The sequence below is a fragment of the Schistocerca serialis genome, chromosome 4 (assembly GCF_023864345.2).
Source record: "Schistocerca serialis cubense isolate TAMUIC-IGC-003099 chromosome 4, iqSchSeri2.2, whole genome shotgun sequence".
Lineage (NCBI taxonomy): Eukaryota > Metazoa > Arthropoda > Insecta > Orthoptera > Acrididae > Schistocerca > Schistocerca serialis.
The window spans coordinates 898,852,752-898,879,795 of NC_064641.1; the positions used below are offsets into that span (position 1 = coordinate 898,852,752).

Sequence of the window (27,044 nt, forward strand, 5' to 3'; positions counted from 1 at the left end):
TGTGCCGTCAGAACGAGTAGCAAGCAGAGCACTCGTCTCTGGTGGCGAAAGGCAGGTCTCAGGAACGGTGAGCTGCTGGAAAGCAATGACATATAGAGTGGCTGGGGGTGATCGTTGATGCGTGGAGCCACTGTAACACACTGCTCCGAATAAGGGTGAACTATTGGGAAATAAAATGTTCTCAAATCCATCAGTGTTTGCACTCACATCCTACAAAGCGAACAACTTTTCCCATCTGTTTCGAAATCACCTGTGGTGAGTATATTAGGAGAATTTCTCCCTCACACTTCGTTAAAGATAACTTAACGGATCTCAGTCCACATTGTTGCCAACAATATGATGGCGTCTTGCTGGCCACGTCTTCGCCCAAAGGATCTGTGCCAGAGAGAAACACCTTACTTAGAATGACTGTGTATTGACTGTAGTGCAGTAAATTAATGTAGGTGCTCCAAAAATACCTTTCCTAGGATATCTATGGAGCAATTCGTTGCGTAATTTATCTCGCACACCGCATGGTGCTAAGAGTTATTGGACTCAGACCGTGGCCACAAGTAGGTCTTCACCTCACGCTGCTGAAGCTGCGAGACGACAGATAAGGAGGAACTTTCCAACATCTCCTCCTTTTGCCAGTGTTCTTAAATTGCACTGTTCATGAATGGAACACGAATGGGAGGCAATGGTGGTGGTACTCGAAGTATCGTCCATAACACGCTGTAAGGTGGCTTGTAGGGTATAGATGTGATATAGATCTAGGTTTCAGTACAAGCTAGCTTGGTGATACTTCTTTCACCACCAGATTTTGAACACAGTACTTCTAGATCAAGTGCCACCGCAGTAGTAACCATAAGCAACATTGAGTATGCATGGTGACTTCAATGCAGTAGGCCTACAGTATTAATGTACAATGGATACTGCATTAGACACTTCTGTCTCCTCTGTGTTTTGGAACTTTTTTGGTTTGGTATTATGATAATTTTAGAGTTTATAATGGTACTTATTTTTCGTTTCATACTTGATATTACTGGTTTTCATGTATGTATATTTCCTATTGAAACACATTTTCCGTTTATTGTAAGTCTAGTAGTCTGAGAAAGGTCAAACAGAAAATAAATCACGCATTTTTTGGATTAACTACTAGGTATTAAGGGAACATCCTCCTGGAGAAAGCTGTTGTAAAATCTCAGGAACGAAGGAGGAGGAATGGAAGTTTAATCGCTTACTTCTCTGTGATGATGATGTTTTTAAAGATGTCTCTTAAGCTTGGATTGGATGGGAATGGAACAATAAGCAGGCTGTGGTCTATTATTCAAAGAAATCATCCAAGCACTTGTCTGAAGTAAAATATGGAAAACATAGAAACTCTAATAGCCACAAGTTTCTACCCACAACCTTACTTTTGTACAATTTTATTTCTTTTGTACTATATGTTTAAAAACGAAGAAAGAAAAATACAAGATCAATTTTATAAAAATATTTTATTACAATAACAGTGAAATATAAATAATATAAATTACAGAATCATGAAACTTATCACATTAGTGATTATGAGCGATGAAGTGAACAATATTACAAATGAAAAATGAATTTGTGACACTTTCATACTCAACTGCCTGAAATCTGCAACAACAGCTAAAGGCTGAAAATGATTGGTATGTACAGTGCAGTGTGTCTGACTATTATATACAATGTATATGTTACACACATTATACATATATATATATATATATATATATATCATGTAGTATGCTTAAGACCATGGACAGCAGTCAGTGACATGTTATATCACATCAAGTATACCTCACTTTAAGACCCCTCTTAGGTAAGTCACAATGAGGTAGTAGATCAGGAACCTAATACCATAAAATACTTCTGTATGGTGATTTGTAACTGTCACCTTTATACCCCTTTCTTTCTTACATCTGGTATTGAATGGTTCAAAATGAAGGAACTTTCAGTAAAAGAGAGAAAGAGAATATGAATAAAATTATCATAGGAAGGAACATTTATAGTAAAGTATACATCACTTTGATCTTGGTGCGTTGCTTTAAACTCTTCTTGGATAATTTACTCAGGTTACCGGATTTTTGTACATTAGCGCGAAAGCTACATCTTAAAATATGGATGATCTTTCTCATTCTGTTCAACATTTAAATAAATTAAATTACATTAGGCTGTACAGTGCTCCTGGCACATTTAGAACGACCGTGATTTTGTCACTGGCAAAATTTCTGTTAAATTCTCTGCGATACATTCTCACCTGACCATGTGTAGACTTATTGTTTACAGATGTTTTACGTGCCATGTTACCACACTGGTGAGAGGGAAAAGTGACAACTGCACCACTTTTGTTGTGCTCTGTTGCTTTTGTCCAAGGCACCAAACCAATATTCGTATGATAACTAATACTGTTTTTTTCATTTTAAGGTGCATCTGAAAATGGCATATAAAGAATTGGGACCACTTTTCCTGCTATGTTGTGGATCATTGTCAAAGAGTGCATAGCATGTAATGAAAGAGCATTTTATAAAAGTGTATTCTCTGAACTGCACAGTAGGAGGTGTGTGAAAAAAGGCCAGTGATCTTTTATATTTGAAAACAAATCTGTTGGAGTCTGAACTACATTTCCGTTCTGTAGAATATAGTGCCAACAGAGCAGAGGTTCCACTCTCTGCTCTGAAACTGATGGGAGCGTTTTGCGTAAAGTCCGTTACATCTATTTTTAATGTATCATAGTTTTTCTCATGACACTTGAGGAATCCAATCCGGATAGTTGTTGGATATTGCGGAGCTCCAACAAGAATGTTACCGGTACGTTTGTTTGTGATAGGCAGTTTGTGTGTGTATGTGGCAAATAACTGACAAGAAACCACAATTTATGATGTCACCCTGTACACACACACACACACATGCACACAGACATAAGCAATGTTACTGCGAGGCTATGAGCGACTGCCTCGAATTTTGAATCTTCGGTTCCTTCCCAACTGCTTGGGTCATTTCTTCTCCTCATCCTCTGAAGGCCGTGCCGAAGTTTTCTTCATGGCCTTCTCTTCCTTAAGAGCTGGAGAGATGTTGAAGACAGCGAGTGCTTTGACGATCTCCTTTCCGAGGTCTTTCTCGGTGCGGAAGGCACGCAGCACGGCAGACGTGATCCCCAGCGCGACGGCGAGGAAGACCGTGACGACGACGGCCAAGTTGAGGGTCGGGCTAGGCTTCATCTGGAACGGCTGTTGTGCGGCCGGCACGTCCTGCCACGGTGCCCATGTGTTGTTGTAGAAGGCGGGGTTCGCCCGCGGGTCCACTGGAACGTTGTTTGGAGGCACCATCGTCAACCTGTACTGCTGCACTGCCTCCTGGAAGCGTCAAACAACCACTTGTAACAATGCACAGCGTCTTACACGTCTTCAGATTAAAATGACGGCTGCTGCTACTGTTACCTGCTAGAAGGGAATCATCTCACACTTCCAAATTTATTACCTACAACAACATACTCGCACCATCATCTACATCTAAACTCTGCAAACCGAGGGGAAGTGCATGGCAGATGGTACTTCTAACTGTACCACATTATTCTAAAATTTCTTCTTCCTGTCATCGCGGCTGATACAGCAATCAGTATAAGCTTCGACATAAAAATACAGTCTTGGTTGCGGAGGTTTTTTAAAATTTGGATGACAAGTTTCGCCTTTGGTAGGCGTGTTCAGGTTGTAGAAAATGGTCACGGCGCACGCCGTCCGTAAAATGAGTACACTACGCGCGTATGTCGGCAAAATGCAATTGGGATATGCAAAAGTTGAAAATCCCTAATGCCTGTCAAGTGGGTTCCTTACTCGTTGCCAAGCGTAAAGGACGCCTCACAAGTTAGGAACAGATGCGTAGAAGAGCTTTGTAGGGCGGAAGCACAACATGTATCAGCGACCCCGCTGACAAACGTAAAACATGCTGTGCTCCCCCTCCATGAAACTCTTCTATGCATCCGTTCCTCACTTGTGTGGCGTCCGTAGAAGTTTGGGAATTTCCGAACACCCCGTATAGATCGGAATGTGGAGTAAATTTTAACGGTACTATCAGGTCTTAAATTGAGCACCAGCTCGGAAACAGCGATATGTTCCGAAAGAAATTTGTGCTGGACTGGGATTCGAACCCGGGTCTCCTCCTTACCAGGATGGTGCGCTGACCACTGTACCATCTGCACATTGTGACCATCGCAACTGTACATTTCCCATGAGACTCAAATTCTCAACTTATCCACACATTACTAATGTAGTGCTCCTTGCCCATTATCCTCATTAGATGTTCGAAAGAATAGTCACGACATATATAATTAAGGTGAGGAAGACCAACTGATCACTTCAGTGCGGATGTACACCACGCTCGAACTCTTACAGGAATAGGGGAAACGTCACGGGTAATGACGATAGTGTGCAAGGGGCACTAAAATAATAGTGTGTGGGTAATTTGAGAAATTGGGTCTGCTGGGAGGCGTGCTAGGTTAGTCCGTGCAGTTGCAATGTTCCCTGTCTCTGGATGTCATAGTGGTCAGTGTGTCTGCCTAGTGAGCCGGAGCCTTGGGTTCGAATCCCAGCCTAGCACAAATTTTCAACTTCCATAATAGATTTAAATCATTGCCCACTTGCAGATGATATCATTAGTTCCTTTGTGTCTCGATTGATTCGTAAGGACTCCGGGATCAGAAATAACAGACCCCATACATACAAAGTTATACCATTTTCTTACGAAATAACATACCAAGTAATACCATAGAGTTCATGCATTTCCGCAAGAGGCAGCACATCTGCCATGGTTCCAAACTATACTACTGGCCATTAAAATTGCTACACCACGACGATAACGTGCTACAGACGCAAAATTTAACCGACTGGAAGAAGATGCTCTGATATGCAAATGATTAGCTTGTCAGAGCATTCACACAAGGTTGGTGCCGGTGGCGACAACTGCAACGTGCAAACATGAGGAAAGTTTCCAACCGATTTTTCATACACAAACAGCAGTTGACCGGCGTTGCCTGGTGAAACGTTGTTGTGATGCCTCGTGTAAGGAGGAGAAATGCGTACCATCACGTTTCCGACTTTGATAAAGGTCGGATTGTAGCCTATCGCGATTGCGGTTTACCGTATCGCGACATTGCTGCTCGCGTTGGTCGAGATCCAATGACTGGTAGCAGAATATGGAATCGGTGGGTTCAGAAGGGTAGAACGCCGTGCTGGATCCCAACGGCCTCGTATCACTATCAGTCGAGATGACAGACATCTTATCCGCATGGCTGTAACGGATCGCGCAACCACGTCTCGATCCCTGAGTCAACAGATGGGGACGTTTGCAAGACAACAACCATCTGCACGAACAGTTCGACGACGTTTGCAGCAGCATGGACTATCAGCTCGGACACCATGGCTGCGGTTACCCTTGACAGTGCATCACAGACAGGAGCACCTGCAATGGCGTACTCAAAGACGAACCCGGGCGCACGAATGGCAAAAAGTCATTTTTTCGGATGAATGCAGGTTCTGTTTACAGCATCATGATGGTCGCATCCGTGTCTGGCAACATCGCGGTGAACGCACGTTGGAAGCGTGTATTCGTCATCGCCATACTGGCGTATCACCCGGCGTGATGGTATGGGATGCCACTGGTTACACGTCTCGGTCACCTCTGCTCGCATTGACGGCACTTTGAACAGTGGACGTTACATTTGAGATGTGTTACGACCCGTGGCTCTACCCTTCATTCTATCCCTGCGAAACCCTACATTTCAGCAGGATAATGCACGACCGCATGTTGTAGGTCCTGTACGGGCCTTTCTGGATACAGAAAATGTTCGACTGCTGTCCTGGCCAGCACATTCTCCAGATGTCTCACCAATTGAAAACGTCTGGCCAATGGTGGCCGAGCAACTGGCTCGTCACAATACGCCAGTCACTACTCTTGATGAACCGTGGTATCGTGTTGAAGCTGCATGGTCAGCTGTACCTGTACACGCCATCCAAGCTCCGTTTGGCTCAATGCCCAGGTGTATCAAGGCCGTTATTACTGCCAGAGGTGGTTGTTCTGGGTACTGATTTCTCAGGATCTATGCACCCAAATTGCGTGAAAATGTAATCACATCAGTTCTAGTATAATATATTTGTCCAAAGAATACCGGTTTATCATCTGAATTTCTTCTTGGTGTAGCGGTTTTAATGGCCAGTAGAGTAGTTTGCGAGAAAGAGGCGTTACCACATGCGTGGGTTATCACTGCTAACTTTCTTTCTGGTAAGTCTAATACTGGAGTCTAGCAACGGCCCCAGTGACGCTTTGCTCGCACGCACCTGCAGACTGCGCAGGAGGAGCGGCTGGGAGGCGGCGAGGTTGACGGTCTCGCAGGGGTCCTCGCGCAGGTTGAAGAGGCAGGGAGCCTCCATGGGGCGGCACTGCGTGGCCTCGCTGGCGTTGTCTGCGCGCCGCGGCGGGCAGCGCACTTCGGCCTCGTGGCGCAGTCTGGCCACCGTCTCCTCCGAGAGCAGCTGCGTCGACAGATGCTCCTCCACACCGCCTGCACACAGGTGAGGACAGGGCGTCAGCAGGCGTCGCCAGCTCCGCATCTCGCAGGCAAACCCACAACTTCCGAAATACACTCCTGGTGCCCATAAATCGGGATAAGAGCACAAAACACTGCAATACCATCATCCTACGTGTTCTATGTAGCTCTGAGTGCATTATGTCGGATCTAAGTGAATTAGAATGTGGACAAATTGTTGTTGCTCGTATGGTGGGTCCTTCTGTAGCCAAGGTAGTCAATCTGTTTGGTGTTTGCAGAGCCACGATTACCAAGATAATACCAGACACACGGAGAAAGCAGAAAAGCATCACTAGCTAAGTCTCAACATCTTCGTTGATCCATTATGGATCGTGGGACGACAGATGGCATGAACTTCTTGATGAAATAATTTACCAACAGTCGTATGTACTGTAGAAATTTATTTTATTTTATGAACTCCTATGTGCTACCAGTTTCGGCATTACATTGATGCCATCTTCAGGCCCCACTCGTCATAGTCGTAAAATCGCTATACACGGAAGGAGCCATATAACTGGATCCGTGAATCAATCATCCTGCTACAGCTCTTGGTGGCCAGGCGACACAGACTGAGGATCCAGTTATATGGCTCCTTCCGTGTATAGCGATTTTACGACTATGACGAGTGGAGCGTGAAGATGGCATCAATGTAATGCCGAAACTGGTAGCACATAGGAGTTCATAAAATAAAATAAATTTTTGCAATACAAACGGCTGTTGGTGAGTTATTGCATCAACAAGTCTCAACATGGGCTGAAGCGTGTGTTGAGTGAGTGTGACATATGGTCGTTGAAGAGGATTGTGACGAAATATAAGATTCGCTGAACGACATGGTGAGCGCTTCAAAAGCACGGAGCTGCATTGCGGGCTGCAATTTCAACACCCCTCATCAGTGATGCAAATGTCTGTAACAGCAAAACGTCGTGCCAGAGCTATAAAACCTGGACTACGGAGCAATGGAAGCAAGTCATTGTGTTGGATTAGCCTCGCTTCCCACTGTTTCCGACTTCTGGCACAGTTTAAAACCAGGAGCGAAACGTGGGTGGGTCCGGTAATGATTTGGGCAGCCATATTGTGGTAGTCCAATGGGCCCCATACTCTAGAACTTCGCGCTGCTGCCAAGGATTATGTGACCATTTTGGCTGATTGGGCCATACCATGGTACAGCGTTTGTCTCCCATTGGTAACAGTGTGTTCTAACACAACAATGCTCCTGTTGACACAGCCACTGTTGTGTACAACTTGATAGAGGTGGGCTATAGTGTGGTGTGGCAATTGTCGTAGTTGGAAACCTGGACAGGAGCAGAAATGATTGGCGAACAAGGTGAGACAACAAACAGGTTTACTTCACTAGTATTTCTCCAGGGGTACAAAGACTCCTTACAAATATTGCAAGAAGTAGAGTGCAGCGGTCACAACGTTATCATAGAAGAGGGTCCAAACACGATTGGGCTAAGCCGCTTTTGCCGGTCGTCCTGTACTGCGGCAGCAGAGGATGCTCGTAGTACAGAGCTACTGGTGCTCAGTGGACACGTACCACTGGGTCCTCCAGATCCCAAATGATCGTTGTCGGTGATTCGATCGATCGCTTGCACTTTGTCCCGCATTGACGCAGGGTCGGCCATGGTTAACCGGATTTGGCGTGTTAATGTTAAGGGGTGGCTGGATGCCCTTGCTGCCGCCATCCCATACCCCCCGGGACGGAATCAGTGTAGCCGGCCGAAGTGGCCGTGCGGTTAAAGGCGCTGCAGTCTGGAACCGCAAGACCACTACGGTCGCAGGTTCGAATCCTGACTCGGGCATGGATGTTTGTGATGTCCTTAGGTTAGTTAGGTTTAACTAGTTCTAAGTTCTAGGGGACTAATGACCTCAGCAGTTGAGTCCCATAGTGCTCAGAGCCATTTGAACCATTTTTGGAATCAGTGTACCCCATCTGTCTGCGTCTAGTGTAAATCGTGAAATATCGTGAATGCGTTTAAATGTCTGCGAGTCGTGTAACTGAGGCGGGAACTGGGGACCAGCCCGGTATCCACCTAGTAGGATGTGGAAAACCACCTAAAAACCACATCCAGGCTGGCCGGCACACTGGCCATCGTCGTTAATCCGCTGGGCGGCTTCGATCCGGGGCCGGCGCGCCTACCCGAGTCCAGGAAGCAGCGCATTAGCGCTCTCGGCTACCCTGGCGGGTCAGATGACCTCTATGGGCGTCAGATGGCAATTCGCCATTCCTTTACCAATCTCGATACAGTTGTATCGAAATGTGATTCAACATCCAGGACTGGTTTTGTGAGCACGAGGTTGAATTGTCGCATCTTCCCTGGTCACTAAACTCACCAGATCTCAGTATTATTGAGCCTCTTTGGTCTACTTTGGAGAGAAGTGGGCGTGACTGCTACCCACCTCAATCATATTTACCTGGACTTGTCACTATTTTGCAGGAAGAATGATATAAGGGTTCTCTTGAAAACTATTTTGGAATCTCTTTCGCATGCCAATGGTTATGCTGCACGGTATTAGGAAAGTGTTGCGGTTTTGGTGGTTGTATATTTTTTTCGATTCCTTGTGTGTATCGGTGGTGTAGTGGTCTAGATGGCACATAACCAGTGCTCGCATGAGGGCGCTGTTACTGACCTGTGTTGCCGACGGTGACGGCGGCCATCTTCTCGAGCAGCTGGCGCTCGGTGAGGAATCCGGCGAGCGCGACGCCCGTCTTGGAGGCGAGCACGCGCGCCACGTCGTAGGCGGGGGCGGCGCCGTGCCCCAGCCCCGCACCCCCACCCCCGCGCCGCCGCGGCTCGCCGTACCAGCCGTCCCAGGCGCCGCCGGTGGAGCCGGTGACGTACTTCCAGCCGCCGCGCACCAGCGCCGCGTACCCGTAGATGTCGTCGATGTTGTGCAGCACCTCGGAGCGCGGGGAGGGCGCGCCCTCGCTCAGCGACGCCCACATGTCGACGCCGTCGACGCGGCCCAGCTCACGCACGTCCATACCTGCGGGCAGACAGACGGCGGCGCTCAGCGTGAGAGGCGCGCTCGGTGAGTCGGCGAGGTAAAGCCGCATCCACTCCGTACTACGTCGAACTAGCACGCGATATCGAGCTTATCTAGGTGTGCGTCCACACTGTGCAGACCATAGTGAAGTGCATCGCACACGGCATTTCCCTTTGTACCAGATATTGGGCAGGATTTCGGTTCGGTGAGGTGGAGAGCAACTTGCTCTAAATGTCGTTCAGCTGCTAATGCAGACGAGTAGGAAAAGCAATCCTGTAATATTCGAGTACAACATTGGTGGTGTTCAGCTTGACACAGCCACGTCAGTTGAGTAGCTGTGTGTGTGATGTTGTAAAGCAGCACACGTAAGGTTGGTTGTAGGGCGAACAGTCGACTTTGGCTTAATGGGAGAATTCTAGCAAACTGTGGATCGTCTATAAAGGAGACCGCTTACACAACACTTGTACGACTCATTATTGTTATTATTTATTTTATGGCCTTCATTGGACCACTCTAGTCAAAAATACAAAGTTATAAACAAGTTGTTACACAGGGATACAATTTAGCTCAACAATAACTTAATATGATATTTAGGTAAAATAATTATTAGATTCTATTCTTATATGAAAGGTGTTTTGCTCTTCTGTCTGCCCAATATTTCTTCATTCTTTCAGATATTTTCTTTCTTTTATCATCAGAGACCACTCTTTCTGTACTCCTTTTATTGATTTTCATTTGTAGTCTGGTTTGCGGGTCTTGCAGTAGTCTGGTTTTCCGTGTCTTGTTTTTTAGGTCATCTACTGTAGTTTGGAGTTCTTTTATATCTTCCTTAATTTCTGTGATCGATTTAATGTGGCTCTTGCTATTCCACAATTTATGTATTACTTTTTTACTAATTCTGTTTTCTGGAGTTCTCATCAAATTTCCAAAGAATGAGATGCGTTTCTTCCTGATCGTGCTCATGACTGGTTCTATTTTCTTATATACTGTTTCATTTGATGCTATTCTCCAATGTCCATTTATTTTATACTGTTTATTTATACATGTCCTAATTATTATTCTTTCTATTTTTATCGTTCTGTCAATTTATGCTGTATTAATTGTTTTGAAGATAGTTTCATTATTGAGTACTGCTCGAGTGTTTGAGATCGCCACCAGGTTGCACTGAAGGAAGACGTTGAAACAGTTCAGAGGTGTGCTGTTAGGTTCGACCAAGACGCTATGTTACGGAAATTGTCCGTGAACTCACTTGATAATCTACTGAGGGAGGAAGTTATTTTTGTAAAATACTCTTGATATTGTCGGCAATTGCGACAGAAAACGGAATGATTCCGCTGCCATCAGTATCACGTAACGACCACGAAAACTAGATAAGAGAAATCATGGCTCATACAGAATAGACAGACAGTAATTTTTCCTCGCTCCGCTTGCGAGTGCAACAGAAAAGTGTATGACAAGCAGCAGTACAGAGTTCCCTCCACTACTCACAGTTTGATTTGTTGTGGAGTACGTACAGGGTGCACAAAATAAAATCAACCCAGAAAATATTTAGTGCACCTTAAAATAGGCTACCCAACTTACATACTCTTCACCCAGGTGCAGAAGATGTAAGTTGGCTTTCCTATTTTAAGGAGTACGAAATTTTTTCCTCACTCGTTTCATTTTGTCTATCCTCTTTACAGATGTAGATGTAGATACTACGATTTATTGCTATTCCAATTACAAGTGCACATGAAGGGCAGAGAAAATCACGGCTTAAAAGTCTCTATGCTCACTATGATTTTGTCTTCCTGGTCACTATGGAAGCTGTAGTATATTGCTAGGTTCCTTAAGCTGTACTGGGTCTCAGAATTCTTAAGCGAGCTCAAACTTACGCAGACTAGGCCTATTGCCTTAGGTGACAACACAGTGACAATGTTTTAATTTTTTTTACTATATATTTCCGCATCAGCTCACGCCTGGTTCTGAAATATTATTAAAAAATTGTTGGCTTCCCAGGGATAGCTGAAGTCTGTCTTCAAGCATATGATAGTCTAAGTTTTTCAACACTTCTGTGACGTTCTTTTGTGAGTCAAACATATCTTTGACCACTCGTGTTTATCTTCTTTGCATACGATCAACATTTCCTGTTAGATCTACACAGTATGGGTCCCACATACTTGAGAAGTATTCTAGGAGGGGTCACATGAGCGTTCTGTAAGCAATTTCATAGAAAGAAGAGTGGCGTGAATGGTCACAGGCTTCTTCAACTGGCGACAGAATATAACATAAAGACGTCGAAAAATCTTAAATTCCAGGTACGCAGATCTTGTAAGAAACTGCTTAGAAAACACCAAGAACCGTCTTCCAGGTCTAAGTACGAGTGTCCTGCAGCTGCCTACACAGCCATTCTGTAATAGTTTTGTAGGTAATTGTAAGCAGAAAGTATGTCCAGAATGAATTTTCACTCTGCAATGTAATGTACGCTGTTTTGGAACTTGCTGGCTGTTAAAAACTTTGTGACAGCCGGGGCTTGAAACAGGGACCTCTGACTTTCACGGTCAAGTGCGCTACCGAATGAGTTTAGTTGGTTGAACACTTGCTCGTGGAAGACAAGTATCCTGGGTTAGAGTCCTGGCCCGAGACGGTTTTAATCTACCGGCGAGTTCAAGGTAGCATGTCGCTCACAGGTGTACAACCATCCATCCATTCTCCCCATCATCCTTCCGTGACTGGAAAGAGGAGAAACCTGATTATACAGTGCACGGAACGTATCCTCTATCACACATTTCAGAGCGATTCGCAGGGCATCGATGCAGGACTGGAAACTGTATTGTCTTTAGGCACCGTCATATTGGAAATGGTACACCTTCCGTCCTCTAGCTTTGCACTAACTGGCCCAGCCAGTTATGCCGGTTCAAAATGGTTCAAATGGCTCTAAGCACTATGGGACTTAACATCTTAGGCCATCAGTCCCTTAGACTACTTAAACCTAACTAACCTAAGAACAGCACACACATCCATGTCCGAGGCAGGATTCGAACCTGCGACCGTAACAGCAGCGCTGTTCCGGACTGAAGCGCCTAGAGCCGCTCGGCCACAGCGGCCAGCTAGTTACACTGGGAAGCTACAGTTCAATATGGGCTCCAAACCACTGTGTAGCTTCGCTGTTTCCACATATCAGAGGCATTGCCACGAGTTTTTTTTTTTTTTTTAAAGGCGATAAATGGCAGAAGAAAATCCTAGTACTGACTGAAGATCGAATGCCGAAAACTTGGATTTTTAGTCTGCCTTTTACAGTCAGACGCCGAGACACAATGAATACATATTGGTACATAAGGGCTCACTGAAAAGAAAGGAAGATTTGCGTTTAACGCCCCGTCGACATCGAGGTCATTAGAACAATGAAGAAGAGCCCTGCCGAAGTAATAAAGAAATGTTGTTCAGCTTTCCTTTCTGGACTTATTTAAATACATCTTTTTATTCTAGATCACTAATGAACGGCGGTATGATGATGTTCATCATGGATAAAGGATTAAAATAATCACACATGAGAGAAAAATAGGCAAAGTTTTAAAGTTAATATGCCGACCCATGGCAAGGTTAATGTGAACTCAGTTCTTTGCGACTAAATACACTTCTTTTTGGGGAGTCGATCCATATCCACCTTTCAGCACAGACTGCATTACGAACTGACATTATTCACAAACAGAGTGAGATGCCAGAGGGGTTAAGGCGCTGACTCGCATTGAGGAGGATCGGTCTTTAATTACTCGTCTGGCCATACAGATGTAGGTTTTTTTGTGATTTCCCAAAGTTGCTTGAGGTAAAAGTTGCGACGATTGCTTGTAAAAGTACACAGCCCTATTCCGTCTCCGTACATCCTTACTCAGAGAATGCGTCCTGGCTCTTGTAAGTTCACTGGTGATGGGACACTAATTCCTACTACAGCTTTAGCTGAACTGGAGAAAGATGGGGGAAGAAATCGACTCCGGGCTGTTTTAAGAAAACTACCTGGCACTCCCCTGAAGCTAGTATGGAGACTATGGAAGAGGCTGGAGGACCGATTGGTGGTACCGACTTTGTTCCTTGCGATTGCGAGTCCAGTACCTCAACTACGGCGACGTTCGGATACGTTCAGAAGTGGCAGGAAGGAGAGGAGGGCTCACCTGCTGCAGAGTAGAGCGTGGGAAGCCAGTCGGTCATGTGCATCAGCTGGTTGGATACCCTCTGGGTCCTCTTCAGCAGCGGGCTCCAGACAGCCGCGACGGCGCGCACCCCACCTTCCCAGGGGCTGTGCTTCTGCTGCAACACGTCACAAGAGGACACCGTCAGTTTAGCCACAACTGCAGATCACCTTGCAGTGATAAACAGGAAAACCTCTAACGTAACTGTTATCTTTCGTTTGAAATGAACCATTTCAACAACCATCATCTTCAGATTATGAGGTATAAACTTAGGACATGAATCAGACTTGTGTTTAACGTAAAGCGGTATCAAGCAGCAGACAAAAATGTACAGCTGGGGCTGTATTAGTGAAACAGACGGTACTCACCCCTCTGAACGGCCAGTTGGAGCCTCTGTTGGAGTGGATGCCGTGCGTGGGCGCCCCGTGGTCCGACATGAAGACGATTATCGAGTTGTCCAGCATGTTGCTCTCTCGCAGGGCAGCCATCACATCACCCACCGACTTGTCCATGCGTGACACCATAGCTGTAAACAGGGAAGAAGCACAGGGCTGTTAGACATGCGAGAGCGTTGCGGGTGATGCAGAGAACGCTTCAGCAAGTGGGGGGTAGCTCACCGGCGTAGACGCGCCGCTCCGGGTCCTCGATGTGGCGGAACTTGGCGATCTCCTCGTCGGGCGCCTGAAAGGGGTTGTCCTGGTTGCCGGTGTGCGGCGCCAGGTGCGCCAGGTAGAGGAAGAGCGGGCCGCGCGACTGGTCGTGGCGCCGGATGATGGACACCGCCTCGTCCGTGTACAGGTCCGTGGAGTACTTGCCGGCCGCACTGTAGTCGACGCTCATGTTGCGCCGCATGTCGTAGCCCGCGAACGGAGAGTTCTGGAAACGCGGAAGCTACCGTTACACTGGTTGAGGAGCATACAGCCCTAAATGACGCGTCCCTCACCCCCTCCATCAACCTATTATCTCTTTTCTTTATTCCTTTTTTTTCTCTTTTCATTTCTTTTTTTGTTTTCTCTTTTCGTTTTATTCCTTCTTTTCGTTATCTCTTCTATCCTTCTCTTTTCATTTTCCTTTCTCTTTCCCTCTGCTTTTCTTTTGTTTTCCTCTTTTGTAGTTGCTTTCTCACCTTTTTCTACTATTTTTATTTTTGTCTTTTTTTCTTTTCTGTCTTTATATTTTCTCATTTTTCATTTCTTTTCCTTTTCTTCTTTTATATTTTCTTCGACTTTCCTCTTTCAACATTTTATTTTATCTTTTAGCTTTTATTTTCTTTGTTTCTATTCTTTCTGTTTTCTGGTTCCACAGCAGTTGCAGCTGCAAGGCAGCTACCTTAAGTTCTGCCAGGAATTTTCATAATTACTCAAGTTATTTCTGTATAAAGTTTTCTCGTTTGCTGAACTGACACAATATATCATACTCTATAAAGTCTTAATTTAAATGGAAGCCTTACTGAAAGTGGATTATGATGAAGAAGAAGTGAAGCATTTTTGGTGGGAAGTAAGATGCTCAATGTACCGCCGACAGTGTGATCATTAAGGATGAAGCACTCTTTCTCGTTTTGACTTTCCATCGTAATGGATGGTGCGAATGCATCAGTGTTATGATGGGCAAATATAAATAATCTAGGTCACACCTTACCGGAGTGAGATCGGCTTAAAGCTACTCATAATAACAGTTCAAATATTTTCTAACCAGCTTCGATTCCATCATGATCTGTTGTGCAGATCGACCGTAGGTTTTAAAGAAGGAGACGGACACAGCAGTCAGTCACAATCTCATTAGTTTTTATTATGCTTGCAAAGCTAGATTTCGTCTATTCAGTGGATTTTCGTTTCAATTCAACAGACTGACGGCAATTCATGTCACCATATGTTCTTACAGGTGTATATCCCGTACACCTATATGTATATCTGTGTATCACACATACATGTAAGAACATATGGTGACATGAACTGCCGCGAGTCTGTTGAATTGTAACGGAAATGCACTAATGGGAATGCGACTGACTGTTGTGCGCTTCTCCTTCAATACTATCTTCTGTCTTGCGTGTGTGACCGTATAATGTCGGCATTTAAATATGAATTAAGACCATTTATAATGGGACTGTGTGTATCACTCTCTACAAGCATCAACCATTTATGGCATTAAAAACAAACCTCTGTGATAAACCAGAGTGAATAATCTTCCGAAAGGGCACAGAGACATAATAAAATGCTGTCCTACACACATGAGCCACATCGTCACGGGTTAAAATTATTTATAATTGCTCTCTCAGTTGGTCAAGCTTGGGGAAGAGAATCGACCTATATTTAATGGAGCCCTCCGACTGTTGTTTGAAGAGGCTCGATCAAATTGTGGCAAACGTAAATGTGGCATACACAGGGAGAGATTTGAGTCTCGGTCATTGGCAGAGTAAGCGGTAGAGGCATAGCTGGATCTACGCTGAGACTGGTGGAAGGAGACTGCCAGCAAATACAGCTGAAGACTCGCGCTTACCGTGGCCTTGACGGTGTGGTCGTAGTAGTCCTGGAAGCCGTTCCAGTAGCCGAAGTGCGAGTCGAACCCTCGGTAGGTGGGCGTGTACTCCTTCTTGAAGAAGCCGAGGTGCCACTTGCCGATGGCGTGCGTGGCGTACCCGGCGCGCTTCAGGTGCTGCGGCAGGATCTTCTCGCTCAGCGGCAAGCCCCACGGCTCCGGCTCCAGAATCACCAGGTGCTGCATACCTGCCAAAGACACCACCTCAGTACCACGCCACAGGAAACAGCTACATCGTCAATTTAATATATTTCCTGTCAAGCATCTCGTCTTCTTCAGAGTTCGAGCCACCTAGCGCTAGTTAAGCATGAAAAATTCTGTGTTAATTTAATGGTATCCTCTAGGAATGGAGTGATGACCGAGGAAAGTCATCTGCGGGTGACTTTGATGTCTGATGTAGATTTTTCTTTCATCTACATTTACATATATATCTCCATTTATGTCTTCGGCTCCGGCTGTTTTGGCCGAACGGTTCTAGGCGCTTCAGTCTGGAACCGCACTGCTGCTACGGTGGCAGGTTCGAATCCTGCCTCGGGCATGGATGTGTGTGATGTCCTTAGGTTAGTTAGGTTTAAGTATTTCTAAGTCTAGGGGACTGATGACCTCAGATGTTAAGTCCCATAGTGCAGAGCCATTTATGTCTTCGGCTGCGTTTACATCTATGGTCCACAATACACCTTATGCTGCGTGGCGGAGGTCACTTCTCGTACCACTTCAATCCCATCCTCCCTCCCGACCCTCTCGTCCCGTCCCAGTCTCCTCTTTCATGCTTGGGAAAAACGGTTGTCTGTAAACACCTGTATAACCAATAATTTCTCCTACTCTCTCATCGTGGACATTTCGCTAAATTTATGCATGAGGAAGCAAAATTTTGTCTGACTCTTCTTGGACCGTAGTTTCTCAGAACTACAAGCCTCTCCACGATACGCAGCTTCATTTCAAGTAGATGCATTACTCTGTACTTAATCTGCAAAGATCTGAAGATGGGCTATAACGGTCGAAACCGGTAATCACCTATGTTAAATAGCAACTACGAGTAAACTAAATTATCAGCTATAGCTAATCAATAGTCGCTGCATCTCTCCATAGACGATATTCTGCCATTATATAGATAATTCAAGCTCAAAAACCGTTTGCTGATTGCCTGTCCCTTCGAGAGAAACTGGTTTTACACTGGATTCGTTTTCACTTTTCTCTTCAATAAATCGTCCAATTTTTCTGAAAATTGTAATCATTTGTTTGCCTATACAATTACATCACACATACCGATTTCCATCCCATTCGGATAATTCCTTCTTTTTTTTGTCTTACAGTATATATTTACATTTAGCATTAGTGACAGGCTATTTTTTGGTCTTAGAATGAATACATACATTTAACATTAGTTGGCACACACACACACACACACACACACACACACACACACACACACACACACACACACACACACACCAGCGCGGTCGCGGACGGATGCCATAGTGAACTTACCGGTATGCGTAGGGTATTTTCCGGTCATCAACGCTGCTCGGGATGGCGTGCAAAGTGCGGGCGCGTAATGGTTGTTGAGGATCACCCCGTGGTAGGCCAGCGCGTCGATGTTGGGCGTCGGGATCTGGTCGGACCCGTGGAAGCTCACGTCGTTCCAACCCTGCACGTGCGACGAGAGGGTAAATTCAGGTGCAAACAACCAGTGCTATTAGGAACTATACAAGAAGGTTATCTTATCCTAAGTGCTTTTGGAAACTACCGGGATTGTCGGAAGATCAAGCAAGATATATTGCAATATTGAATAGGGACAAATAGTATTAAAATGATGAGTGATGTCACTATCGTGTAACGTTTGTTCTCTCTAATCTCCATGTCAGTTCCTCCCAAAAATTCGTTTGTTACTTTTATCGATCATATGCTTTGCTTTTCACCGCGTACATTCTTTCATCGTATCTACTGGCGAACCGCCGAGTCATTCATTAATTTGTTTCCACAAATCTTGCAGTTTATCAGTCAACTGATCGTAATTTCAGGATGGGCTCGTGTGTTTTGATTACGTTAGGTAGAAGTTTACAGTATCGTCATCGATATTTCAGCTATTTGTGTTCGAAATAAATGTTTCACCGTGTGCCGAGATACTGCGCTGTAATGAACCTGATTACAGGTGTGGGTCGTTACAAGTCTCGAAACACAAACTTTTCCTTTCGCAGTAAATGCTCTTAGGAACTCTGTTAGTATACGATTATTCACTACAGCCTTGTGTGTACCACGTTTGCCACTTTTGGGAGTCAAGTACATGTAATGACCTATACTTTAACTGGACCTGTATCTCCACTTATCAGAAAGATGTTAAATCACACTGGAAATAAAACGATTTACATTGCCAGTTGTTATACTAAGATTTACTTACTTAATTCCGTTATTACATTCAGTTATTCATGTGCGTAAGTTGTATAGCAGCTTCAAGTGCATTCCTATACTTGTAAAAGTTTTCAATGCCACTCGCGATTATCTATACGGCGTGACTTGTTAACGGGTGATTCACTCCTGTTTCATTCGGAGTAGTACGTTGCACCCACCTTTTCCGTATCTTGAGTCACGACGCCTGTTAAACTGCCTCCGTTAACCGACCGTAAACCCAAGGATAGACGTTTTCTCAATAATCCCAAGGCCAACGGTGCAGAACGGCACCGTGGTTTTATAGTGCTCCATCGTAAAAGTGCAAAGTGTGCCATAAAATGGACACTGCGAGCTTTTTCTCTCAATACTGTTACTCTACATTTTCTTTATACTGTTTCGAGCCGCTGGTTCTGTCACTGTCAAAAAATGTAACGGGGACAAGGGCGTCTCGCAGGCCGGTATGTGGTCCCTCCTCAGGAGAGAGAAATCTGGTGCAGAGGCGCATGCTCCTCAGCAGCCAGGGAGGAGCTTGTGCTGGTCGAGCGCGAGGAAGAATATTTGTTGGATTAAAATATGCCTGGTTAGTACTAGATAATTTCTAGTACAGCATGACCTTTTGTGTGCACGCCACCTTCGGCCTTATCGAAACTGGAATATATTATTCGTGAGGAAAATCAAATTTTGTAACAATTTTAAATATAAGACTATATTCACGAAAGCGTAAATCTATACGGTGTTATCACAGTATGAGAAACGGGCAGACAAAAGGAGGGATGGAGGGAGAGAGGGAAAGAGAGAAAGAGAGAAAGAGAGAGACAGAGAGAGAGAGAGAGAGAGAGAGAGAAAGAGAGAGAGAGATAGAAACGGAGAGGGAGAGAGAGAGAGAGATAATGTAAACAAAGTTTACACATATAAAAATTAACTTACAAATACTCGAATGTTCTTATTTGGTCCGAAGACAAATGCGACTATAAAAGGGAAGATATACAACTATTTTGTCGCGTGTTCATATTGGAAACTGGAAAGAAGATAGTACTTGAGCATCCTAATGAGTATCGAGAGAAGGAAGGCTTTTGCCGAATCTTTTGCACAGGTAGTGAGATTATATGGAGAAAAGCTGAATAGTGGGGAGAGTAAAGAGGGTATAGTTACACTTACGGGTAGCTAAGTAAAGACAACTTTTCACTGAAAAGAAGAAAGATAAAGAAAACTGTCTGGAAATATCCCCAGGTACTAGCAGTTTACGGTATAATTTTTTGTTAAATGGAAAAAAACCATGAACAACGAGCTGAGGTTGCCCAAGAGTCATTCCACGAAGAGTACTGATACGGACGATTAAGAGGTGTAAAGTGAAAGAAAGTACGAAATAAGGAGATGCTGCAGAAAGCCTTAATTTATGCAGCGTCATGATGAATCGTTACTTGTGTTCGATGTTGTCTTCAACCACGATGTTTATTGCTAAGAAATTTTCTACGTTGCTTGCAGTGGAGATGGTGTGTGGTCTGCCGGTGTATCCACAAATGCATGCGTGATAGTATCGCGCTGTAAAGTTTGCTACGAGGTAGAGCCTGGCGGTTATGGCAAAGCCGTCAGTCCTCATCAAAAGAGAACAGAGCTTACTCAAAATGTGTGGAAGAGTCTATTATACTTGTTTTACCTCTTGTGAGAATGCTTCGCGTAGCATGTCAGCTTAGTAAATCGTCATTCACCCATAATAAAACGTGCTCAAGTTCGCCAGACTGCGTGTCGAGGACATGAGGAGTTTTAATAACAGTACCAGTGAAATAACCTGGACCATTTCCTGTTGCTGTAGAGGATATGACACGCTGTTCGGATTTCTGGTCAGAGACAATGTATGAATAAGCCCCTTATCCTTAATGTTGTTTACAGAAAATCAGCAGAATCAGCAGTGGACTCTGAGTTTTGTGATATATTTCGTGCTGCAAAGACCAACAAAAGGACTATTCGTTTTCGGTTAAGCAAAATTAGACAACTGTAAATGTGCTTGTTTCAAAAAAACCGGTGCCATGTCATTACCACAGTGTCTAACGTTGTCGGTAAACCAAACAGTAATTATGAAGTTCGTGCTTCAATCAGCGGAATTATAGAAACATGACATATCCTTTCATCGAGACATGTTTCATGTTGTGTGACTTAAAAGGACCTAAAAAAGTTTAATGTAATGGACTACATAGATAGAAGCACAATTCATTCCAGCGAGCGTAGTCTACGTCGTGAATATCATTACAAAACCGAACTAAAATTAGCTGCAGATTGTGCATCTGTTGCTAACATTTTGAGGGAATTTCTACCTGGGTGCTGTGAGGCAATTATTGGTCTGCAGCGGACCATGAAAACAATCGTGGAGCAAGTACTTACCAGATCATCGGCCAGCATGATGATAATGTTGGGCCGCTGCTTCGTGGGCGTGGAAGACGTGTTCGCGAAGAGCGCCAGCAGCACCACGGCTGCGACCGACAAACACGTTCTGGACATGGCTGCACCTGCAACGCGCCAACACCAAATGCTATAGGCTGTTTGTTCCTCACTAACCTCTACTAAAGCTCTCAGATTCTTTCAGTAACATATCTATATTCTTCCTTGCGAGTTAAGACGCGCCCATATCGGCTGAAAACAAAATGTATCAGAAGTTCGTGTTCTATTCGCTCATCGAAGTCACTGAAGTTATGTTAATGAACCCGCGTTCAGTACGTGCGAATAAACTTCTTTTATTGTATTATGGCTTCAGATCTAGCATTTTATGATGAATTATAGAATATCAGTACCATAATCTATCTCTGACGCGTGTTAAAAACAATGATTCTTCTTTGGCCGATTTCGTTAAAAGCAATATACTCAAGATTTCTTGGGGACACAAGTTCAACAAGTTCAGTTCATTAGTACAATTAAATAAGCGTTATATTGCAGGTACTTCTATGAAACCTGGTTTGTATAAGGCACGTTAATTTCAGACCTCACAGCAGAGAAATACTCATGTGATAAAACAACGGAGAACAGTGTCGACAGAATACCGGCTGCAAATTGGTTTACTAAAAAATGCCTCTGCCATGCTTTTTCCTCTATGTTCCTCAGTGACGTCCTCTAAAAATCTCGCATATGTTGAGTAACATAGTTGCTTTCTTTGTGAATGAAGACGCGCCTTTATCGGCCGAAACCGTAAACAATCGAGATCTAAATTTACTAAAGGTTCGTGTTCTATTCGCTCATCGAAGTCACCAATGTTAATGAAAAGGGACCGGCTTTCAGCACGTGCGAAGTAATTTCTTTCACTGTATTGTGGCTTCACCACTAACATTTTATGACAAACTATGGAGAACACTACCCAAACCTATTTCTGACGCATGTTCTTTGGTCGATTTCGTTGAAATATCATACACAACATTTGTATGGAAAACAAGTTCCATAGTTTGATATCAGTCTCATGTAAAGACGAGGCAACGAAAGAAAAATCCCGGGCTCACTGCAAACGCGCATGGCACCATTCTTGTCAGAACATGGATGAAAAATACGATTAGGTTATTCAACAAGTTTTCGTTGCATGTTTCAGTCCTGGAATTGTGATAGAGACAGCGATGTGGTTGTTATCTACCCAAGGAAGCGTGGTCGGAACTCCATAGATTGTATCTCTGGTTACAGCTGTTAAGTTTCTGCCTGCAGCCTTGACCCGTACAAGCTGTCCTGCGTTTCTTGGAACATAGTAGATATGTAGGACACACCGCCACTCCTGTAATATTCCGTCGCTGTTTTGGTTGTATTTCATATATTTATTTTTCGGCTCTGTCGCGTCCAAAATCATAATCTGGAACGCAGACCACTAAAGATGTAACTGAAGCACAGGAGCAGGTCCTTGGAGGCGGCGGTCAGAAGGCGCAACAGGCCGCGTATTATGATGTAACCGGGTTGGGCCACGGCTTCCTTGGCGATGCACGACCTCGACACGGAACACCGTGCCAGCGGAGAAGACAGCGTTTACCGACTCAGAGGTAGTCAGGTCATTACAGTGTTACCGAGATGCCTACAAAATGATCGCTCTCTTTGAACCGGAGCTATGCTCCCACTAAACTTTTCTTTTATGAGGCGGTGAAGCTTCAAGATAAAGTACAATGTCGAGTGAAAATGTGCGGCAAATTGCAAGTACAGAGTATATTTTGCTGGAATTGACGTTTTGTTCATTGAAGAATATTTTCTTGCAAAATGAGCAGAACACATCCAACAGAAATGGAGAACTTCATGGAAAGAAGCCTTCTTCTGAACTAAATGACGGACGGCATGTTACATGGATTTGACCCATTCACGAATTTGGTTATTGAGGAGACTATTTATGACTGTGAGGAAGGAACGAAGAATGACGTTGGCATAATTCTCGAGGTAACAGTATTGTGATGTTGGCGTTATTGGATTTATATATGTAGACGTGTCTTTGGATTTTGGGTCAGGGTAATTGAGTTCAAGTGTCGCGCTGAAAAAAAAAGGATGTACTTCCAGTGACAAAAATTGACATTACTAGATGTCGTCTTATTTTCTACGATATTCATTTTGGAGATATGTCATTATGAAAGAAGTGTCTAGATACTGTCATTAATTCTAATGTTTAAATACGAGGGGTATTCAGAAAGTAGGGTCCGATCGGGCGCGAAATGAAAACGACATTGAAAATTAGATGAAGCTTTGCACAGATGTGTTGGGTAAAGTCTCTAGTAGGCCTGTCGATCGCGGCCGTCGCGCTTTTCAGTCCTGAGTTTACAGTGAGAACGTAAAGATGGCTAGAAAGTAGTGTCTGCCGCCAAGTAGGAGGCCCTGGTGAAAGATTTCGCCTGAAGCTATTCTACCCACGTAACATAACTTTTCATGCTACACGACAATTCTCAGCCGCAATCTGCAGGAACAATGAAGGTGCTCCTGCAGTGTTTCCTATGGGAAATGTTTGATCACGCACAATAATGCCCATAATTGGCTCCTCGTGAGGTTCTTCTCTGCTCACATGAAACGCTGTCTGTGGAGACAACCTTTTGGCACAGACAACGAGCTACAGACCAGCGTAGGGAATTGTCGGAAAGCACAGGCAGCTACCTTCCAATGACGATGGTGTTGGAAAGTTGGTATAACGCTACGAGAGGTGTCTAATCGGAACAACGACTACGTAGATAAGTGGCTGGAAGTTGTAGCAAACTGTTGCAAATAAAACGTTTTTGATTTTTTACAGTGGTTTCCATTTCACTACCCATCGGACCTTACTTTCCGAATAGCCCTCGTACTATGTGTCAAATATATTCTTTTTCTGTGTCTGCAAAACACCTGACTGAGCTGTTAACTTACGTTAAATGGAAAGGAAAAAGTACCTGCTCTAAAGTGTTCAAAATCTTTATGAGTGCAATTTACTGAGTAGTGTTCTTACAGAACATATAAGAGTTGATCCGGTGCAGTTATTAAGACAGATGCGCATTCGTCAGTAACTGGGCTCAAATCATGCTGCTCTGACACTGATATGGATTTACACGTTATTTATTTCACCATTTCAAGCTAACCAGTGTTCTACAAGAATGAAGTGGCAGATATTTATCTGTCGATAGCGGCATCCATCATAAGTTTTTGCATTGTCGAGCCTGGGTATCAAGACCACTGTAATTTGTGGACTTGCACATTTTACAGAGGAAGACTACGGGCTTAATTTGCCATAAGTAATTCGAAGCCCTCTATACGTCTGCGTCGTTGCTAAAGAGTTTGAACAGTCATATTTGTGGACTAAAGCCCAGGAGAATCACCGACTACAAAAAGCACAGCGATTGGCTGAAATATCGTGTATATACGACAGAGATTTACGACCGTAATAATGATAATATTTATCATTATTATGGTCCAATGCTGTTATACCTTAGCCTGTAACTGAGCGTTGTATAACGTGTTAGTGGCACATCCGTAGTAATGTGCCAGTTTCATTAGCAATTATTGTACCTTCCATGATCCAGTTCACTACTACTTAACAAAACAAAGTCATCACAGCAGAGTTGTGTGCGGTGCCAAAGAAAGATGTAATCACTGAGCTGTTCAATGCTGTATACAAAAAACCTACATTTGTGTCGCAGCAATCATTTTTGTCCCAATAATTCATCGTTAACACCGTCTACCATTATTAAATTATGATAATGGTCGATGTTAAGTGAATATATAGGACTGTAATTTTCGGAAGGGTAAACTATCTTCACGCAGACTGTTAGGTGACGATCTGTGAAGAACTGAAGTCTTGGAGTACTTCCTAGGTTCTCGTGCGTACGTCTACGTTGTGTACTAAACAGGCTAGCTATTCAGATAGCTTGCTGCTCTCTTCCCTAATAGATGATAGCTCCTCAGAAAGAGTTGTACAGGATTTTGAAATGCTTTGACGAGTTGGTAAACTTAAACACCCATTGAAATGCAGGCCACTCATTGATGCAGTTTTCATTATTAACTTCACTAGTGCCCCGATTTATTTATTTATTTTTAAAAAGACGTCGTACCAGAACTCTGAACGCAATAGCGGAAAGTATTTTTTCTCGCTAACGATTCGACTATAGAAATAATAAGTTCATGTTTTGCAAGCCAACTGCTTATTAGAAGAGGTCGTTAGCCGAAATTCAGCACATGGAAATAATTGTTACGTCACGGTGTGCTCTCGTGTTTCTTCATGGACAGCGTTACGAAAGCAGAAGGAGTATACTTGGTTTCCGTAACGCTGCGGTATCGGAAAAAAAGACGCACGCGGCTGGGCGAGTAGCTACTGGGTGTTCTCAAACTGGTGCTTTACGAAACACGTGACAAGCAGAAATATCTGGCTGAGGTGGCTGTGAGACAAATGCAAACCAAATAAAGCAGCGATTATAAGGCGAAGGACGACCGGAGGAACGGCAGCTATGCACACTGCCGCATAGCAGGAGGCCACATGGAAAGTTGTAGAGATTGTGGCAGGCCGATCAAAACAAAATAAGGGAAGCTTACGGAGCGATACAGTAAAACAGATACGCAACGGCAGTGTGGATACTGAGAGGAAGGGGGGGGGGGGGGGGGGTATAATGGAGCGATCGCTATGAATGATTCTACAGGCTATTGCTGGTACGCTAGAAGAAAAATTTTCCGTGTGGAAAATGAATTACTTTGAGAGTTAAATAACGAAGCAGCAGAGAGAATGTCGTAACTGATCGAAGGGTAATAACTGGTGGAAAGAATAGAAGTTATATCCAGATAGCAGCAAGTTCAATTACAAGTGCGGCTGGTCTATGAAAGGAAGGAAGAGATAAAATAACTTTCAGAAATGGAGATGTTTTAAAACTGGGGACATAGAGATCAGGAAACCAGAGAAGCAGCAAAGGACCCTAACTGGCTGCTGGAGGCAGACTAAGAGTTAAAACATGAAGAGGTCTTGCTAGGAGAAAACGTAGGAAACTGAAAAGTATAAGTTGAACGTTCTTCGAAGGAGGCCCAAGTGGTAATGAAGAAAAGTCACTGCTCTGGAAGAAATATATTTAGCTTTGTGTTACTGCGTATTTGGTGACTACTATGGTGTTAGTGCAGTGTCCATTATGGCCCACATGAAACAACACAAAAAATATTACGTTAATGAGTGATAACATTGTATTTACCAGTATTTTATGCTTCTGTAATGAAAACGCCAGCATTGCCAGTTCTCAGAGTAGAGAACAGCTGGAGAGTGTGGTGTTGAATGGAGACAGAGAGCACGCTGACGAAGCCGCAAACTATTCTCTATCTGTCTCTGCTCAGAACGTATCACGCAGCTGCCTACATCGGTGCACACCACTCTGCAATGATGGATAGCGCAAGAGTTACTGCGTTGAACTGTCAGACGCCGCTTAATTCGAGCACCCGCTACGCATAGATGACAGATGGGTTGCCTACGCTGTGGCGCTGGGACCGACGTAAGAATCAAGGTCGGTCGGTGAGTCGCACACCACCGGAATGACATGCGTTAGCAGCCTTGGCTACTTTGAGGGCTAGTTGGTCAGATACTGTAGAGCTATTGGCAGCAAATGTCACAGCAAAAAGTCTTTTGGAGAATAACAGGGAAATAACTTTGCAAGGAGAATCATAGTAGGTACAATCGAAAACGGGAAACTTAGCCAGGATGATAAATTTTTCTTTGTGTGATTTTAGCTCTCAGTTTGCTATTACGATGAGGAAATACAGTAAACTAAGAAAAATCAAAGCTTGCTATAATGACTTGAGTTCCCCCCCCCCCTCACCCCTTCTTCCCGCCCCTCTGTAAAGAATCACAAGATGAAGTTCATTGGAAGAGGAACATTCCGACAGCCTTTTAATTCGTTTTACTCATTCCCTTCGCTCAGACAGCAGGTGAGAAATGTAAAAGAAATCGCCGATGA

The 27,044-nt window shown here is 44.2% G+C and overlaps 1 protein-coding gene across 2 annotated transcripts in view; it reads right to left on the minus strand.

Annotated features, from left to right (window-relative positions):
- Positions 1–1,494: 1,494 nt before the first annotated feature.
- The window catches only part of LOC126473577 (arylsulfatase J-like), a 282,841-nt gene continuing 257,291 nt past the window's right edge, over positions 1,495–27,044 (minus strand). For both annotated transcript variants that reach the window (XM_050100722.1, XM_050100721.1), the window contains 9 exons: positions 21,034–21,158; positions 17,755–17,914; positions 16,228–16,454; positions 14,349–14,607; positions 14,100–14,257; positions 13,714–13,849; positions 9,209–9,565; positions 6,330–6,553; positions 1,495–3,353 (listed from right to left, as the gene is read on the minus strand). In XM_050100722.1, the coding sequence (XP_049956679.1) occupies positions 2,994–3,353; positions 6,330–6,553; positions 9,209–9,565; positions 13,714–13,849; positions 14,100–14,257; positions 14,349–14,607; positions 16,228–16,454; positions 17,755–17,914; positions 21,034–21,150 (1,998 nt within the window). In that variant the 5' untranslated portion in view covers positions 21,151–21,158 and the 3' untranslated portion in view covers positions 1,495–2,993. The remainder of the gene's footprint in view (positions 3,354–6,329; positions 6,554–9,208; positions 9,566–13,713; positions 13,850–14,099; positions 14,258–14,348; positions 14,608–16,227; positions 16,455–17,754; positions 17,915–21,033; positions 21,159–27,044) is intronic.